General features: G+C 47.2%; 1 protein-coding gene across 1 annotated transcript in view; it reads right to left on the reverse strand.

The window, feature by feature from the left end:
- Positions 1–5,556: 5,556 nt before the first annotated feature.
- cacna1ab (calcium channel, voltage-dependent, P/Q type, alpha 1A subunit, b) overlaps positions 5,557–15,223 on the reverse strand; it is a 188,851-nt gene continuing 179,184 nt past the window's right edge. The window contains 5 exon segments of the mRNA XM_078282556.1: positions 5,557–6,291; positions 7,423–7,667; positions 8,920–9,217; positions 13,720–13,755; positions 14,269–14,286. Coding sequence (XP_078138682.1) covers positions 5,557–6,291; positions 7,423–7,667; positions 8,920–9,217; positions 13,720–13,755; positions 14,269–14,286 — 1,332 coding nt within the window.

A 15,223-nucleotide genomic window follows, 5' to 3' on the forward strand; every position in this document is an offset into this window, starting at 1 on the left:
GTCTGAACATGAGGATGAGTCCAAAGTGATCCAGTGCCATTGTGAAATCGTGTGTTAACTTGTGACAAAACTACGACTTCTGCTACCCGCCCCCCCCCTCCCTCCCTCCCCCCACCGTCCCTGGTAGGCTCTCTCTCGCAGCCACCCCGCCCACCACCCCGCCCCCGACCTTTGACCCCCACCCACCCCACCCACCCCGCCCCCTCCTGCCCCCTACACACGCATGCACACACCTAGTGCTGTACAAAGGGGAGACCACAGCGTGGCTTGAGCTACATAAGCACAACTTTTGGCAGCACTACTGTACATTAAAACCCACGGTGTAGTTTTTTTAAATTTTTTTTTAAGAGAGCCCTTATTCGTGTGTTTCTCGACACATAGCCTCACTGACTGACCCACTGACACAATTTCACAGACGACTGAGTGGATGGGTTGTGTGTGTGTGTGTGTGTGTGTGTGTAGGTGTGAGTGTGTGTGTTTTTTTTCTCTCTGGATGCGCGTCGTCTCCGAGCGAAAAAAAGAAAAGGAAATAAAAAAAATGGCTGACTGGAGGTAAAGACGGGATGGGTGAAGCTGGACAGAAGCTGCGGCGGGAGATGAAAACACAGAAAGCAGATGAGTAGAAAATCTTTGAGCGTGAGGGATGACCGAGCAAAAACCTTGCAACCCTCCCCCCCCCCCCAAAAAACCCCATTCAAATAATCAGTGAAACAACAACAATAACAAACCAAAAAAAAAAAAAAAAAAAGATTAGACATTCTTTTTTTTTTTTTTTCTAAAAGAATGGGATTTGTTCTTGGAAAGCACACACACAACATGCTTTCATACAAGGGCAGTGTTGTGTGTCGGCCATTTTGGATCCGCAGTTACAATTCTGGACAAGCGCGCGTGGTGTCGTGGAGCCAAAATGGAGCGGGGTTTCCTGCCCGTCGGTCGACACGCTCGGTGTCAAGTGCAAGTGGTAGTTTGTGTGGGTCTGTCGGCAGGCTGTGGATGGGGAGGTGAGGGTCAGAGTCTGTAATGTAGGTTGCTGAGGGAGAGAGGGGGTCGACATTACAACGTCTGACTAAATGCCCATGCCAGGTAAAACCATACAATAACTCAATAAACCTAGGCCTACTGTTTCGTAGCTGACATTTTCCTACATCTACCTACCTAGCTACCTAACTCTAGAGGGACCTGAGAAGTAAGCAAACTGCTTTTCACCTCTGTAAACCTCTCACTACACCGCCTGAAACTGGACCCAGGACATCTCCACCATGGACACAAAATGGCGCCCTGTGCCGTGCCTTATAGGTGAGGTGAAGCCGAAAGGAGGCTATAGCTCGCCAGCAGGCGTCCGGTATTATCGGCGACTCCCCGTCGATGTAAAGATCCAGAGGCAACAAAGAGACTTCAAAAGTCAAATTTCAAAATTCAATGTTGTTGTTACTGTTTTACAAAAAAAACGTTTTGCATCGAGTCGGAACGGGAGTCTCGGAGAATTTACACCGGATGTGACGATGATTTCATCTCTCTAACGTCAAGTCTAGTCTCTCGGCTGTTTCCCCACCGAGGCCCAGTCTCAAAATACACCTCTCCCTGTTTCTATGCTAGCATGGGAGCCGGTGGGACTCGACTTTTTTAAGGCGTAGTGTGGTTGATCTTGTCTACTACAGAGGGGGAGGGGGGGAGGGGGAGGTTTGGGGGGGGGTGTGTGGAGGGGTGATAAATGTGACTCTGATACAGAAGGCACTGTGGCTCTGTAGGGGGTCCCGGGGGAAAGCGTTCCCCCCCCCCCCCCCCCCCGGCCCGCCTGCCGAAACCTCTCGTGGACGGGAGGTGAGGGCAGGGCTCAGGTTTGCGCTCCCTCTCCCCCCCCCTCTGCCAAACCAAACAAACAAACAAACAGCAAAGAAAAACCGAAATCCCCATTTTCACTACGCTATGCTCAACTGCTAGGCCCGGAGGCAAAACACATTCTGGGAGAAGACAGAGAGAGAGAGAGGGAGAGAGAGAGAGAGGGAAAGGGGGGATCGGGGGAGCGCAAAAACGCCGCCGGAGGGAGAGGGGGGAAAGACAGCGACAAATGTCTCATGAAAGAAAGGATTTTCACGGTGTGGGCGCGATGCGAAGTGATTGTGCAAAAGTTGTGTGTCGATCTGTTCACGTTTTATCTCCGTGTCTGCTTACAGTACCGTGGCGTTTTCTCTTCTGAAAATAATACGATGCGGATGAGGTCTGCATAGAGTCGATACACGTGGACTGGGGATGTTTTGTTTTTTTTCTTCTGGCTTCTAGCGGCTGCGAAAAAGCAGCGCGAGGTTTTCAGAGTAGCTATAGATCGTCGACCGTATCATGAGCATGAACGGTATGCAAAATAAATAATATCTGAATCTCTAATTATACTCTGTCGTTATCTATAACTAACATCTACTGTATCGTATCTAGATTTATCTGTAGGCTATTATCTATATTTATCTACGCTTTATCGTCTTGTTCCTAGAGTTATTGAATATTTCAATAATCGTTTTCCCTCTCGTGACCGTAAGGATGAAGTGTTTTCCTCGTCCTGTAATGCTGTTTTTTTTGTGTCTTCATTATCCTTCTCTGGCACGCTGGACGAACTGATGTTGAAGCAAATGGACCGAAAGAAAGAGAAAGACAGATGAAGACGCAAGAGAAAGAGAGAGAGAGAGAGAGAGTTTTGTGGATACTGAAGTGGGTTTTGGCAGAAGAGGTTTCAGCTGAACTGTTGAACCTCTGGTGGTTGGATCGGTGATTTGGTGACTTCCTACATCTGGCTGTTCTCTGGTTATCCTGACCTGAGAGAAGGGGGGTGGGGTGGGGGGTGGGGGGGGGGCAGCATTGGCACAGACAGACAGACAGACAAAGGGACGGACGGATAGACAGACAGACGGACGGACAGACATGGCGTCTCCCAGGCTACATCCCTATTCCCTGACCAGGACTTTACTTGATTTATATCTCCTATTGATCCTGCATTTGCAGTAGAATTGGCGTTATCAGGTCTAGAAACCAGGATGTGGCCGGAGGCTGTCCTGTCCAGGGGGGGGAAGGCGGGGCGGGTAATGTGTGCTGATAACTGCCCCCTGGTGGCAAAAAAGAGAACAACACCACCTAATACTGACTGACACCAATACTGAACCACCAATACTGTGCTGCCGCTGCCAGCGACCGGAAACTACAGAGCCGAACAGAGGGAAAACCAAAGTAAACAAGGAGGGGGATTTGTACTTTTTTTGTTTTTGGGTGTAGATTGTAAGAATTCAACCACCCAGGCTGCGTAATCCCTTGAGGACGCTTGTGGTGGACCTTTGTTTACCTTCCTCATACGGGCCTGTCTGAAAATACAAGCACAGAAAAACACAGAAAAACCTTCGCAGTGTAAAACGCAGACAAACTGCCCCTCGCTCTGAGCGTGAAGTCTTGATCTTTGGGTTGGATTGACAAAGAGAAACTGACCCAAACGACTCGTTACCGGCTTCCCTGACGTCTTAAGCTTTCCAGTTTTAGTACAAAATCTCCACATGCCCCCTCCCCTCCGCCGCTTTTGAAGAGTGTACCAGAGCTTAAGAGTTGCGTTACAACGCGCAACGCTGTCCGGTGAGTGTTCACAAGCCCGTCGCCGTCGCCCGGAAGCGTTTGCATGTCGGCTTCGGGAGCCTCCGGGAAACGTCAGGGAACAGAAACTCACGGGAGAGGGGAGGGGGGAAAAAAAACGTAATCGATGTAAACAAGATGGACATAGCATACTGAACTCCAAATAACATGACAACAAATCTACAGCAACAGTTCTACCAATCAGTCGATCATCATCATTATCATCTTCATCATCATCATCATCATTGTCATCGTCATTTTGCATTGACACTGATATCGTTATTCATAAGACTATCATCATTAACAATAATAAATCAATTGTGGAAGAGGTTCACTCCTCTCCGCTCTCTCTCTCTCTCGTGTTCCTCGGTCAGCGTTTCCTGACCGAACGTTGCCGAAACACCGCTTTTAAACCCCGTCGGCAGAAAAATCGAAACAAACAAAATGGCCAACTGTCGAGCCCGCTTCAGGTAAACCGAAAACTGTTTTGTAGATGTAAGTAAGTAAGAGAGAGAGAGAGAGAGAGTAGGAGAAGAGGGAACTTCTTTGTAAACCTAAATGCAAAGTTTCCTATAAAGCCCCCAGGTCCCACCCACACCAGTTAGGTTTCCTCTCTAGTATGTATTTAATCAATCATGCAGGTTTCCATCAAATTTTGGACTCCGAAAAAGATCAAAGGAGGCTGAGCGAATGCAACAGAAGAACCAAGCTCCAATGTCCGAAGAAGAACAAGAAGGAGAAGTAATCGATAGAAGAAATACTGAAGAAATTAGTCTTTTTCCCCATCCCTCCTTTCCTCTCCTCCGCCCCAGCTCAACCGTGTGATGTCATTTCCCGCTAAGTTATCCTCTGCCGTGCGCCGGGTCAGATAACCGAGGAGGAAGGGGCTTCAAGAAGTGTCCGACTCCCCCCTCAAGTTACGTGGCCCCACCCCCCTAGCGCACTCGAACAGGAAGTGAGGTCACACCGCGCGCCCCGCCCCTCCCCCCCCCCCCCCCCCACCACCACCACCACAACACAGGAAGTGATGTCACACCAGTTCCGTCAGCATTAGGTGAGTCTTTTAACAGTAAACAGAGATGATAAAACTCATCAAATATCAGCCAGCGCTGTGATTGGCTGGTTTTTGCAGTATAGGCGGAGCTTCCTGGTTCTGTCCCTTGGAAAGGAAAAGGTTAAAGTTAAAGTGGTTGTTCTCCCTTTTTTTTCTTTTCATTGTTTTTCGTGTAAAGTTTCATTTTGTTCTTCATTGTTCAAGTTTGATTTTCTGGAGGCATAGCTTGGCATGTAAGGGTAGGGGGTCCTGGCTTTTAATTTATTTATTTTTCTTTAAACGTGTCTGTCGCGGAGGAGACTCGCCCCTCGCTCCTCTGGGCTCCGACTCGTTTTCAGGCGTTTACAGTAGAAGACGGGCCGGAAAACGAGCCGTTCACATGTCAGTCTGGGAGAGGTGCTTTTAGGCTTTGTAAACCGCTGTCGTCCCTGGCCATTTCTACAATGACATGCTCCTCCCTAGCTTTCTGCTCCCACACCTCTCTGTTGTCTCTCCCTTCCTCCCACAAGCCTGGCCTTGCTGGTCAAGCGGAGGATTCTGGGTAGTGTAGTTCTGAGACCGAGAGAGGAGGGGGTAAACAGGCCCGGGCATCGCCCCCGCGTCGTCTGTCTGTCTCTTGTCGTCGTGTCTGTGTGTTGCTCTGTCAGTGAATCGTTTTAGAGTCTCACACACACACACACAGTGTGTGAAAGGCTAGCAGCACCATCATCCCCCCCACCCCTTCCTCTCAGTCAGAGTCCGAGGGGTGGCGGTAGAGGGCTTGGAGGAGGGTCAAACCCCCCACCTCTCCTCCTCCACCCCCTCTGTTTTATTAAAGTCTATCCAAGGCCAGAGGATGTGAGGCTGCTGTTCGTCTCTCCTCCTCCTCTGCTGCCCTCGTCCCTCGCTCCCTGTGGTCGCTAGCACCAGTCGTCCTCGTCCGTCTCACTGTAAGGTTCGTGCAGGCCCTTGCGGGGCCCTCGGGCGTGAGGGGGCCGGTGGTGTGGATGGGGGGGTGCCCCGGGTGGCCCGCGCCGGTGCGGGGAGGGCGAGGATGAGCGGTAACCGTTGGGCACCCTGCGTGGATGCGGGTGGGGGGGCGGAGGGGGCCCGTGGCGGGCAGTCCTGGGGGAGCGCGGGTGGGAGTGAGGGTGGGGGTTCCCCCCGTGCGGGTGCGGGTTGCCGTGGGAGAGGCTCTGCTCGTAGGCGGGGGGCTCGTGGTGCCGCTCGTACTCGTAGTCGCGCTCATAGAAAGGCCCGTCGCCCTCCAGGCTGTCCCCCGGCGGCGGCCCGCTCCAGCGGCCTCGGTGAGGCGACCTGGGGGAGCCGTGGAGGGGCGAGCGGGGGGACTGGTGCCGGGGCGAGCGCGGCGAGCCGTGCCTGGACGAGGAGCCCCCGTGGTGGGGCGAGCCGTGGCGCGACGGGGGGCGGTGGTGGTAGCCTCTGTCGTGGTCTGGCGGGGAGAAGTGTCGGGGGGAGGGCGAGCGCAGGCGGCCCGGCCCCGGGGGGCCGTAGCTGGGCTTGCGGACGGCGGGGGAGTAGGTGACGTGCGGACGGGGGATGGCGGGGGTCTGTGGCAGCTGACGACGGCCTCTCCGCGGGGTGCTGGTCCCCGAAGTGGAGGGGACGGGGCTGCCGCTCACCGAACTACTGCCCTACAGCAAAATGTAAACAAGGAAAATCAAAACGCACCACAACAACAACAACAGAGACCAGAGCAGAGCAGAGAGGTGTAGAATAAAGGATAGATAGATAGAATGATAGGTAGGTAGGTAGGTAGGTAGGTAGGTAGGTAGGTAGATAGACAGATAGATAGATAAATAGATAGATAGATTAGTTTAGAAGAAGAGATACAGAGAAATAGAGATAAACACCATTGAAAACCATTCAAAAACACAGCGATGAGGCAAAAAATTGACACCAAGAAGCCACATGTCACATTGAGGAAAAATGGACAGAGAGAGAAACGGTGACAAAGAAAAAAGCGTAACACAAAAAAGAGAGATTGATATCCATAAGTAGGTGTATGTGAAATAACATTGTGAACTCTTAATGGACAAATTAAAGCACTGAGAGACTTTTAGTGGCTACATGGTCAACTTTGAATCAGAAACAGTAAACCAATCCTTTCAAATACCTCAGCTCTGTGCTCAGCTCATCATGACTGGCATACTGGGACCCAATAGAAAAAATCCACAATGGCAAACACTTTCACCTGGTTTAAATTCTCAAATGCATGAAAACATTTAATATAGTACCTTAGAAGGCTTTCTTAACTTTAACTGTGATTCCCGGTATTACGGTAAGGCAACTATGTATGATGTAACGCCGAATAGCATCATCAGAACTGAGGTAACTATGGACATTCTTGCCCTGGACCCTATTTCCCCATCATTGTACAGTATGTAGACAGGCAGCCAGCTGGCTGGCAAAGAGGAAACTCTGGTGTCTGTGATGGTCTGTGAGGCCGAGAGAGAGAGAAGGAGAGAGAGGAAAGTGCTAAAGCAATGGACAAGGTAGCATCAAAACTGTATGAGAAAGACATGACTCTAAATCATTTTCAGTTATGTCAGTGTCCATTGGTTTTAGGGGATTATATTGGAGACCCATGCTCTATGGTGAAGCAATGGTCAGAATCGATTGGTATGAAGGAAAAAATGGGAAAATAGGGTCCAGGTCGAAAATATCCACAATTATGCTTTAAAGTAAATTGTTTAAAGGCATTTCAGTGTTAGGAAACCGGATATTTCTGACACTTGTGTGTATCTCGGTGTGCGGAGGCCCACCTGTCTGTGGCCTCGACCGTCGGGCCCCTCGCTGGGCGAGCGGGACCAGTGGCGGTCGCGGTCGTGCGGGTGCCTGTGGGGGTAGTCGTGGCGGTCGGGGCCGTAGCGCTCCTTGTCCATGGAGCTGTGGTGGTGGTGGTGGTGGTGGTGGTGACGGCGGTCCTTGGCCCGGCCGCGCTCCCGCTCGCGCTCCTTGGGCGGCAGGTCGCCTGACTGGGTGGTGGTGCTGAGGTCTGTGCCCAGGCCTGGCAAGGAGACTGTGGGGGTTACACCTCCAATTTATTTTTAGATTACATGTGTTTGAGGTTAGACAAGTGGGCTTGTGCCCTGGGTGGCACTACACTACACTACATAAATGCTATATATGCACTACACCTACATCTAAGACATTGCACCAACATTACAGCTACGCTACATGTGTCTAACGCCTGTGTCTCCATTAAAAATCTAGGTACGTTCTCGGTATAATCTTGGAGGTTTGGTCAGATCTTACAGGTCTTGTTGTATAACGCTAGGTAGGTGTTGAAGGTACTGGTCTGTAGGATATAGTCGGTCTTGGACCGTTATAGTCTGTGTATGTGTCTGTGACTGTGTTTTTTTCCTGCTTAGCCCCATCACTCCAAGTGCATCTATATGTTTGTGTTCATACATGTACATATGTATGTATGAACCAACAGCTAAACCAGTTGGATGGTGCTACGTGAACGGACGTAAAACACGTTTTTAGTTTAGTTTATTTCCGCACAAAGAAGATAACAACAAATAGACACAACATGCAGCTAAACACAGATTGTGCAGGTGAGGGGAAAAAAGCCCGGGGGGGCTCACCTCACCTATCTCACCTAATTACCATAAAATGAAAACAATATACGATAATAGCGATAAAAGAAAGAAGAAAAAAAATGTGTGTCTTGTTTACATTTGAGTGAAACTGAACAACAAGCGTGGACGGAAATTTGCGAACAAACCAATAAACGTGTGTACTTTTCACATGAACTGGGGCATGTGCAGATTAACGTGGCAGATTAAGGTGGGAATTTTTGGCGAGCTATTTGTACATTTACCATCTCGCTGGCAAATGTATACATTGTATACATTGACCGTATGTGTGTATACATACATGTATATATACAAGTACACTACCAGTCAAAAGTTTGGACACACCACATTTTTCTTTATTTTACTATTTTCCACATTTTAGAATAACAGTAAAGACATCAAAACTATGAAATAACACAAATGGATTTATGCAGCGACCAAAAAAGTGTTAAACAAATCAAAACTATCTTATATTTTAGATTCTTTAAAGTAGCCGCCCTTTGCCTTGATGGAAAGGCAAAGGCTTTGGAAAGAAATTCATACATAGGATCAACTTTACTATTTATATTTGTCTAAGAAACACATTTCAAGCATTTAAGCAGAAGCCTTTAGATCAAAATGGCTTTTAAGATAATGAAAAACATAGGACATTCAGTCAGGTGTGTCCAAACTTTTGACTGGTAGCGTGTGTTTATATGTGTGTGTGTGTGGCTGTGTGACACTCACCCGTGTCTGCGTCAGTGTATCTGGTCAGGGAGCGTTGGGAGGTGCGGTGACTCCTGTCCCGGTGCCTTCGCCCCCCTCCTCCCCCTCCTCCCCCTCCCCCTCCTCCTCCTCCTCCTCCTCCTCCTCCGTGCCTCCCCTCCTCGGACACCACCCTCTCCAGGGAGTAGTCGTCCAGCCTCACCCCCCGGCCCGTACGCCCGTGGACCAGGCTGGAGGTGGAGCGACGCATTGGACTGGTGTCTGTGATGGTCTGTGAGGCCGAGAGAGAGAGAGAGAGAGAGAGAGAGAGAGGGAGGAAAATAAAGAGAAGAGAGAGAAAGAAAAGGAGGGAAGTGATAAAAATAGTGGGAGAAAGAGAGAGAGGAGAAAACAAGTGAGAATCAGTAAATCCTGACCAAAGGAGTCCAACCACAGCTGTAGGGAGGACAGCACAGTTAACACTTAGTTGACATTTAGTGAGTGTGTGACATCACTGCAGAGCTGCATATGGTTGAATGTCTGTCAGGTTGTGCATTCCTATGTGTGTGTGTGTGTATGTCTGTGTGTGTATTTGTGTGTCTAATGTATGACAATATCCAACTTGGGTCAAACAGTAGCTCTAAATAATTCTTAGTTTGTTTTAATCTGCTTGGTGTAGCTGGTTGGGGTTTAACCACATCAGTATAATTCTGTGATTTGCTGGTTGTGAATCACAGAAAAGAATAGTAAACTGACTGTTGTCCTATATGCGGCAAACCCCACCCATCTGGCACCTAAGTAGGCTGAAACAAACCATGAAAACGCTTTGATAATACTATTTGACCCAGCTCTAAACAGTATTAGCTTAGGGCATTAGCATTCACATACTGTAGCTTGACCCAATAGCAGCCCGCATCCCCAACTACTGAGCTTTAGACAAGCACATCTAATACCATGCTTCCCCTCCGAAAGATGGAGGGATCAGACAGACAGACAGAGATAAACAGAGGATTGGCAGAGAGAGAGGAAAGGGACGGAGAGATAGAGAGCAAGCATGAAGAAGGGGCATCGGAACCATGCCTCACATGCACAAGGCAGCTGGAGACTAACAGAGGAGCCTGCTGGCCTTATCCACACGGCAGCCATATTGTAAATTGTATTATTGGAAATCAAATATGGCCATATGAATAAGGCAAATTGACATTCCATAACCTTACACCTTGGTCAAAACGCTCTGTAAGAACCCAACAGGAAAATCGTACAGGAATGATTACTCTATTCTGAAAGACATATTGGGATTGTTGGAGTATAAGACACCATAGTGCACAATAAATGTACAATAAATGTTTGAGAATTTGTCTTTATCACGGAGACGTAACGGCATTGTTCTGGAGGGATTCGATCTTAAGCTTCCCTGTTTATAACCTACGACTCCTGTTGAGCTTTTGAATACGTGTCTAAAATGTGTGCGTTTATGCGTCTAAAGCATTAATGTATCACATTGGCTTAAAGAGTATTTGCAAATATTGTTAGTATTTCTTTTAACCTGCTTGGAGTACCATGTTGGTGTGTAACTGCATCAAGACAATTCAGTAGAGTGACAGGTAAGCTGTTAAAGTACACAAAAGCATTGGCTCCAATTGAATTCAGCATATTTATATTAGAACCTATCCTAAGAGATTTTCCTGCTGGGTTCATATCAGGCTCTTTTGACCAGGAGACGACCCTGCTGACGATCTGCACCCCCAAAAACCTTCACATCATCCTCATGACGCAGCACATGTCAGTCTGCAAGCAGCAGGCCAGACAAAGACTATCAGACAAACACAAGAGGATTCACCGTCCTGAATGGACCTGGATGGACCTGCAGTACAACAACACCTAAAGACCCGAATGAGGGGCAGCCTCACACAAGCCATGCATGCCCACTGGGTATCTGGCAGCACAGTAGTGCATGTGCATACACACTTGCACGCTCAGACACACACACACACTTAAAGGATGTGTAATTTTCAACATCTCCATGTGTCTGTTTTGGGACAACACACGTCTTACTTTTCAACGTTATATTATGTTGATAAGAACCTCTTATGTTGTGTGAACATGTGTTGTAACGAAAGTTTGTGACGTTTTGCGATACAACATTTGACAATATGCATCGTGATGTTGGAAAAATGTTTGCGATTTCATCTGCGGTCTAATATCTAAGAAATGAAATTCAAAATTGCCTTATTTCATTGTATTAACCTGTGTATTAACCTATGGAAAAGCATTGAAAGTACACAATATTACTGTGTAAATACTTGATGAAAATCTCCCTAATACATAATGTACTTACAAGACAGTTTTAATGAAGTCATTTGAATGGTGTGTTACATGGTTGTAAGTATGTTATGTATTAGGGAGATTTTCATAATAATACACTGGAATAAAGCCATTGTTTGTTTTTTACTCTTCTGGATTATTTGGGGATGAAATTGGTCTTAAATTTTATTTGAACTGGCATTAAAAAGGTCTTAAGAAACCTGTAGTCACCCTGCTTATGGTTTGCACTTTTTTGTTTCCCTCAAAGTTTTTTCAGTCATGATTGTCTTCATTCAGATTTTGCTCAAAATATCGTGATAACAATCGAATGGTGAACCCAGTGTTGTGTATCGAGCCAAACCGTTGGCTGAATGAATTGTCACATCCCTAGCTGTAGCAAATGATGAGTTGAAAAGTAACAAAAAACAATGTCATCCAAAATTAGACACACAGATGTGTTGAAAATGACACACATCCCTGTTAAGAGCGCTCTGCTAGCTTCCACCTCACAGCGTATCGACTAACAGCCTTTGGTGAAGCATCACTTCCCGTCGGCCTCTCTCTCACATCCACTCCTACAGAGGGCTGTGCCACATCATGCATGACAAACCACATGCCAGCACACCGCCAGTCTACTGTACAGGCCAACAGCTGCACATCAGGCCAGTCCATGCTTTCCTCATACACTGTTGACCCAGTCTGCAGCGATGCAATAGACTAAGACACACATACACTTACACACACACACACAAACACACACGCTGCATACAAGCAAAACTCTGGGAAACTCTTCACAGACTACATACAATGGAGAGCAACCGCAATGCAAGCAGACACAGAGGGAGAGAGACAATGAGAGAGAGAGAGAGAGAGAGAGACAGAAAGAGAGAGAGGGAGAGAGAGAGACTGGGGCAGCACACAGACAAGATGACAGGATAAGAAGACAGTGGAAGATAGAGATGATGGAAGTAGGCCTGAGTAGCGTTTGTTTGAAAGAGCTTGAGGTACCAGATGGGCGGGGTTCACTGCATCAATACAATTCAGATGGTGTCAAGTGCGTTGCCAGTTGCACAAAAGCACACTAAACTGACTGCCAAATAGTTTCCTGTGATTGTTAAAACTCATCTGGGACTTTGTGCTGTCCCATCTGGCAGTTAAAACAAGCTAAAACAAACCAGAAAAAGTGCTTTGGCAAATAAGGCCCAGGTCTGGATGGGATGGACAGATGCATAATAGAGAGAGAGAAAGAGAGAGGGGGAGGAAGACTTCTACAGAGACACTGCAGGAGGAGTGAACAGACAAGAAAGAGGAGAGAGGGATGGCAAGAAAACAGGAAAGAAGTGGAGAAAGGAGGATAAATGAGAGGGAGAGAGTGGAAAGATCAAGATAGAGGAGTGGGTAATGAAGAGGGAGAAAGACACTGAGGGCAAAAACACACTGGAATTGTTTTCACGCGCATCAAATCAGCTTGACGTTTCTGCTCTGAACATGGTTTAACTTTGGAGTTTCGGCAGACGAATGAAATGTCTGTTTTTCTTGAGGCTTTGGAACCATGGTGACCACTGACCTGCAGTCTAGCTGGTCTACTAGCTGGTCTCCAAATATATCTATACAGTAAGTATGTCACTCTAAAGACAAGGCAACAGTAAACATATATTGTGTTGATTGCCTTGGGTTAATTAGTGCAGTTTTAGTGCTGGAGTGCAGTGGTGAGATGCATCATTCCCCCCTAAGTTTCATCACATCAGTGGGCTCTCAGATATCACACGTGGTAAACAGACAAATGAACGAACAATGTAACGCCCCCCACCCCCGGGTCCACTGTGTAATTTTGAAAACGCAGGAGTGCAGCGGTGAGATGAATCATTTCCCCCCCAAAATTGGATAAACGGTGTCTGAATTGATAGAGCAATGAACGAATGAACGGACGGAGACCGATCCAGCCGATTTTGTCGCACTAACATTACTCCTGGCGGTGGTGTAATGCAGACGCCAGTGCTCCTACAAATCTCACGCCTGGGGAAGTGTCAAATTTGGAGTGTCGATTAGCGGCCAGTGCTTTTGGGCCTTGAGATGTACAGAAAAAAAGATGAAGTGAAAAGCAGAAGTTTAGACAGAGGTGAGAAAGGTGGAAGGAGAGGAAGAGAGTTTAAACCAGGTCTGGATCAAATTCTGGCCGTTGCTCTGAATACCAGATGGGTGGGTACACTGCATAAGAAAAATTAACAGATCTGAAAGCCAATTTAGTGTATGTTTGTGTGATTGACAGCTCATCTGACACTGCCTGAACTGCTCCAAGTGGGTTGAAACAAACGTTGAGACTAATTTGCATCGCCGATTCAACACAGGTCTGATTTAAAGAATGGCTGAGAGAGAGAGCTGAAGAGAGAGAGAGAGAGAGAGAGAGAGAGAGAGAGAGAGAGAGAGAGAGAGAGGAGACAAAGAGATAGAGAGAAAGAGAGAGAGAGGGAGAGAGAGAGAGGTACATACACTGAGGTTATTTCCGCGAGGCCTGTGTCTCCTCCGCTGCAGAGCAGGCAAACACACAGACGGTGCGTAGAGCAGAGCGGTGCAGCACAACACACACACACACACACACACACACACACAAACACACACACAGCATAGGCCCGACGTAGCATAGCCGCCAGGACCGAGAGAGAAAAGAGAGAGAAAGAAAGAGAGAGAGAGAGAGAGAGATGGAGGGAGAAAGGAATAAAAGGATAGGTAAGTTTGTGGGAGGAGAGAAAAAAAATGGAGACAGAGGGGGATGAGAGAGATGTAGGAAATGTGGTGAGGAAAGGGAGGGAGGAAGGGAGGAAAGGAGAGGAGGAGACATAAGGGAAAAAACGAGGTTGAAAAGAAAATGATGAAAAAGGGGAGGAGAGAGAGAGAGAGAGAGAGAGAGAGAGAGAGAAGAGAGAGAGAACGCAGTTAATTGAGGGAACGCCAGTGCACACACATAATAGCGAGCTGGGTGTGCGAGTGAGCGAAAAACACAGAGGACAATATAACACACACACACACACACACACTTACCGCAACAGCGTGAACACTCTGTAGGGCAGAGCAGTGTTAGAAAGACAGTGAGTAACAGTGTGTGACATACACACATACACATGCAAACGCAAAACACACACACACACACACACATTCACACACATGCTATATTCCCATGGCAGTCTGCCTTTCTACCTTTATGTTAAGTTACAGTTTAATTATATATTGACTCTTTTCAAAGCCTATTACTGCTTAATTATCATATAAACAAGACTTCTGTGTGCTAGCATTATTATTAAAGGTATAATAGTTTACAAAACTGTAGGAACCAGACCTGGGTCAGGTAGTATTTCCTGAATAGTCCCTAGCGTTTGTTTTAATCTGCATGGTGTACCAAATGGGTGGAGTTTACCACTACAGGACAATTCAGATTCCGTTTCAGGTAAGTTGAACCTGGATCATGCAGTTGAATGACAGCCTGTCTAAGCCACCCTGCCACCACAAAAATATAGAACAATAGAAAAGAGAGTCGACTGCCCACAAAAGAAAAGTACACTAAGAGTGCGCTCACAGCTGCAGTTTGTTTTCTTTGGTCCGAACCATAGTGGGAAAGTCGAATTTGTTGCATTTTTGGTTTGTTTAGGTTCACACTGCCCAATTACAAGTGAACCAGGGCTTGTAAACAAGTCACATGACTCACAAGTTGCTTGTTTACTGGATAGAGTTTTAACCTGTCATCCTGCAGGTTAGAGATTTTGGCAGCAGGAGAGTCAAAACAAATCTGATTCAAGTCCCAAGTCCAACTTTAGCTAAGCATGATGGACTTGTCTGTCTCTTCTTCTCTGGTGTTCAAACCAGTTAAGAACACATGAAGAAATAGCTGAATATGAGCATCAGTCTAGACTTCATTTTGTTCTGCTAGAGGAACTGCTGGCTATCAGATATTAACATCTGTCTCCTTATACCCATAAACCCTACTGGTACCTACTGGTGA

The sequence above is a fragment of the Centroberyx gerrardi genome, chromosome 3 (genome assembly GCF_048128805.1).
Source record: "Centroberyx gerrardi isolate f3 chromosome 3, fCenGer3.hap1.cur.20231027, whole genome shotgun sequence".
Taxonomy (NCBI): Eukaryota; Metazoa; Chordata; class Actinopteri; order Beryciformes; family Berycidae; genus Centroberyx; species Centroberyx gerrardi.